The sequence below is a fragment of the Geospiza fortis genome, unplaced genomic scaffold (genome assembly GCF_000277835.1).
Source record: "Geospiza fortis unplaced genomic scaffold, GeoFor_1.0 scaffold186, whole genome shotgun sequence".
NCBI lineage: Eukaryota > Metazoa > Chordata > Aves > Passeriformes > Thraupidae > Geospiza > Geospiza fortis.
Window position 1 is genome coordinate 4,290,832 of NW_005054331.1, and position 4,605 is coordinate 4,295,436.

Here is a 4,605-nt window from a genome sequence, read left to right on the forward strand (position 1 = left end):
CAATACAGAGTGACACCACATTCCTTAAATGACAAAAAAAAATCATAGGCAATTACACTGCACACAGGATGTAATTCCTTATAAACCTTTCACTAAGAAGGCAAACCTAATGAAATTGCACACGCAATGATGCTTTTACTTGAAACATGTTGGGTCATGTGCTTTCTTCCACAGCATACAGGGTAAGCAAAACATTCAGGAAAGCAAAATGTGCCAGAGGAAGAGGAGTGTAAAAGCAGTCATTTCCCTCAAACACTCCTTCCTGATCAAGCACCACAGCCTTCCGGGGGTGGACAGGGGAGAAGAGGAAAACGTTGGAGTCTCTAAAACATCACTCTCTTAAGACTGAAGGCAGATTTCTAAGTGCAACTCAACAACAAATCTCATTCACAGACAGTCACGAGGGACTAGACCATGCTCCCTAAGGGAAAAAGAAGTCCCTGGGAAGACAGAAGAGGCTCCTGCTTCCCTGCCAAAGTCCTACCATCTGTACAGTATACTTGTTTCACGGTGTGAAGAAGCACTTAGCCCTTCTCCTGCCTCTGACAGGAAATATTTTAGGTTAAAACTTGCAGGATTTCTTTGTTTCAGAAAATGTGACATTAAGTTTTGAAGCTTTTGATGGCAACATGCATGCCATACTTTTTTCCCACTAATCTGAACCAACTTTGAACAAGAGGTTTCTCAAGAGCAAACACAGTTCTGTCAATGTCTGCTATCACCTCTTCTAAAGCTCACAATTTTACTCTAGATAGCTCAGCAAAAAGCCCAGGAAGAAATGTTTGTGGGAAACACTGTTCAACCTCGTCCCTTGAGTTTCCATGGATTTAGAGTCAGTGCTATATGCTGGAGCTACAGTATTTCACACAGCACTTTTCTTGCCAGTGAAGCTGCCAGTGAGATGAGATAAAACTGAGGACCTGACCACTTTGTGAGCAGTGTGGATCCCCCAGGGCTTTTTGCAATAATGAAGTTGTTGGCTCTAAAGCCTGTGCTGGTTCAGCTACAGAAAAGTGTGAAAGAGAAAAGCCAAACCTCCTAGAGCAACATTCATCAGTATTGATGCAACATTTGCAAAACATTTAAATAATATGTTGTGAACGGCAACCAAGAATCTTACATGAATTAGACTGTCATTTCAGCTCAGGCAATTCGTTTTTATTTACCCAGTTTCCAAAATTCCCTGGAAATCCTCCTGCAGCCGGTCAGGTGGTTATTCAAGTTAGAATTGCTAGAAAATAAGAGAGAAGAATGGTAGGAGTGTTTCTCCCACAGAACTATTGTGTTTGTTGTCCTAAAGGCAGACACAAATCTGAAGCCTCTTCATTGCAGAGCCTGTAATCTAGAAAGAAATAAAAAAATTATTAGAGAAGTTGAAACAATGTATACATTCATTAAATATATTAGTACTTAAAATATTAAATGAAATAACAATTATTTCCAACTGCTTTCAACTTTGTTCTTGATAATTACATGTGATTATAAGCATCTATGTACACTTAAGGAAAATCATATACCACAAAGTGACATTACAATTATTTAATTTGATTTAATAATTTAATTATGGAGGGACTCAAGGCTCAGAGTGAAATTAGACTAAAACCTAGACCAACGAAGAGCTTTAAACAGAGATCTAGAGGACAGCAAATCCACCTTTACTTTTTTGTTTCCTTCTCTCAGATTGTTTAATTACAGAAGCACACGAGATTTATGAACAGTTTAAAAATGCAGGAGAAACAATCTGAAAAGACAGACAAAGCCTGGTTTCTTAATTGATGTAATCTAATAAAATGAGGCAGAATTATAGTCACTATTCTTAGGAATGCTTTGGGGCAATTTTATCAGCAGGAGTGGTTTATAAATACAGGCTCTATTACAAATCACACTGTCTCTAGGTAAACAGAGACATCCTGGGTGCATGTGTTTGTTCAAGGATTGCCTGAACCCATCAGATTAAGATTTTCAGCAGCAGTAACCTGCCTTACTGGTCGAAGGGAGCTGTCTCAGTTAAACTTAGTCCTTTAGGAGTACAACAGCTGTTGTCTGGACCAAATCTGAGCAAGGAACAACAATTTCCAAAGCTAAACCCTCAGATCTTCATAGCTTGAGGACAGAACTAAGGCTTCACAGTTAACAGTTGTAATGATATCATGTGCTGATGAATGGATGTGAAATGAGACACAGAAGCTGACTAGTGACTCTGCTAAAAATATAACCAGCATTTTAATAACTATGTCAACTGACAGGTTTTTTGAAAAACAGAAAAAAAAAGCTCCTACCCAACACAAACACACTGTTTTCCTCATTCATCATCTTGTATTTTTGCATCACATGATTCTTAAGGTTAACTCAAAGTGTAGATTGATCAAGTCAGGCAGATATTGCAGAGGAGATTTCAGCAATCATTCTGTAAAGCACAGTGTTTTTATCAAGACATAGATGTAGCTTCCAAAAATACTTTTCCCATGACATCCATAGTGCTATGATCAGCAGTGCTGGCCAAAAGCTCCCATTTTCTTCCATTTCCTGCAGAGCTTTCTGAATTGCTTGTGTATCCAACACATCCTAGTGTCTTCATTCTGTTAAACGAGTTCTGCACTTTTTACTCCAGATTTTGTAGGGCAGTTATGAAAAGCCCTCATCCAGTAGTCATCTGACCTCCAGCATGGCAGCCTTATTTAGATTTCTTACCTCACTAGATAAAAAAAAAAAGATTGGTGTTGCAAAAAAAAACACACAAAAAAATTGGTGCTGGAAACAGGTACAGTATAGGAAATCGGAGGAAAAAAAGGTTTTAAACATATTTTAGAGACATAGTGTTATTTGTAGAAGAAAAGAACTTGTACTATTTTTGAGAGTTTGTTCTCTCAGATCTCCACACCAATAGCTAGTCAAGGCAACTGTGGTATATCTGCTTCACCTCTTGGTCAGAAGGACAATAAAAGATAAATGTAGAAGATTAATACTGGCACTCCAAGCTGTCAGTCCAGCATTCATTTCGATACCATAAAAACTTCTCTGACTGCCCTGTTTGCAAAACTGGGTCTTCAGCTGTAGTTCCCTAATAATCCTCATAACTTAAACTAGTGCTAGCAGCAAAGACTTTATCCACTGTACATTTAATCTAGGAAATATGCTATCCACAATTAAAGATTTCAATGCTTCTTTATTTAGAAAACACAAAATGAGGATTTATCAGACCTCATTTCTCTATTCTGAAATTCAGAATGACTTCTAAACAGGAATGATTTAAGAAAAATCACAAAGTTCCATTATTTGGTGCGCTCGTACCCAGCTATTCTTGCTCCTCTATGGCATGTTGGAAGACAAGAAGGAAGAAACCTGATGGACTTCCTCAAGAGGCTGAATTTGATCCTATACCTCTGTTCAGATGCTACTAACTGATGTCACTGCTGTGGCAATCTTTTTAACTCCATCAAAACATACTTGTGCTTCCAATGATATTTCAAGCAACAAACCAATAGAGTGATAAAAAATAATCACAGCTTCTATGTCAGTGCTCATCAAAAACAGTCTGAATAGCAGTTACAGTGCTGGAATGATAAATCTCATTACTATTAAAATAAATCGCAGTATTGGTTTTGAAGTATTATGCCTTGAACATCACTGATGTTCTAGGCAGCCAGAAGATAATGTCACTCACTCTGGAAATTTCCAAATAAAGTTAGAAATGCTGATATATGAGACACAAGAATACACAAAATTTATGTAAACTCCCAATACTGGAAATGTGTCCCGTTTAATAAATCCAACCCAACAGCTTATATCTGAGGTCTACATCTTGAAGGTCAGAACCTAAACCTCAATCAGCTAACTGCCACAGGTCTGACTCTTGAGATATGATGTGGAGCTGCAAGATCCAGCTTGTATTTGATGATTTGCAATAGGAAAAGGGGAAATAATTTTAAACTAAAAGAGGATAGGTTCACACTGGATATAAGGAAGACGTTTTATACAATAACAGTGGTAAGGCACTGGCACAGGTTTTCCAGAGATGTGGAGGTGCTCCATTCCTGGAAACATTCAAGGTCAAGTTGGAGCAGTAGCTCTGAACAACCTGATAAAGTTGATGATGTCCCTGATCATTGCTAGGGAACTGCACAGGACGACTGTCAAAGGTCCCTTCCAAACCAAATAAAACCGTTATTCTGTGATGCTATGATTTGAGCGCTCCTTGATTTTTAACACGTTATTTCCCTCAATTTAAGTTGCTGTACCGTGTTGCACCGCTTCTATACTTTGCTGTCCCTGCGACGTTCAGCTTGGGAGGGTGGCCAGCGAGTGTCCAGCGAGCTTCTGCATCCCACCAGCCCCTCAGCCCGCAGTGACCCCACCACAGGTGCCCAACGCTCCCCTCCACGGCGACCTGAGCCCCGGCCCGGTGGGACCAAGGCGGCCGTCTCTCCAGGGCCAAAGCCGGGACCATCCTCCGGGATGGTGAAGCGGTTCATAATCATCGCCCCGGCATTCCCGGGGGAAACGCGGGCGCATTTTGGCCCGAGCAGCTGGGGCGGCCGGCGGGAAGCTCCTCCCTGGGGGTGTAGCACAGGAAGGGGTGGCGGTCGGGGGAGTCGCGGAGCTCCC

The 4,605-nt window shown here is 40.5% G+C and overlaps 1 protein-coding gene across 1 annotated transcript in view; it reads right to left on the bottom strand.

Moving 5' to 3' along the window:
* LTA4H (leukotriene A4 hydrolase) overlaps positions 1-4,478 on the bottom strand; it is a 58,287-nt gene extending 53,809 nt beyond the window's left edge. Inside the window, exon 1 of the mRNA XM_031057538.1 lies at positions 4,260-4,478. Coding sequence (XP_030913398.1) covers positions 4,260-4,478 — 219 coding nt within the window. The remainder of the gene's footprint in view (positions 1-4,259) is intronic.
* Between the last annotated feature and the right edge of the window lie 127 nt (positions 4,479-4,605).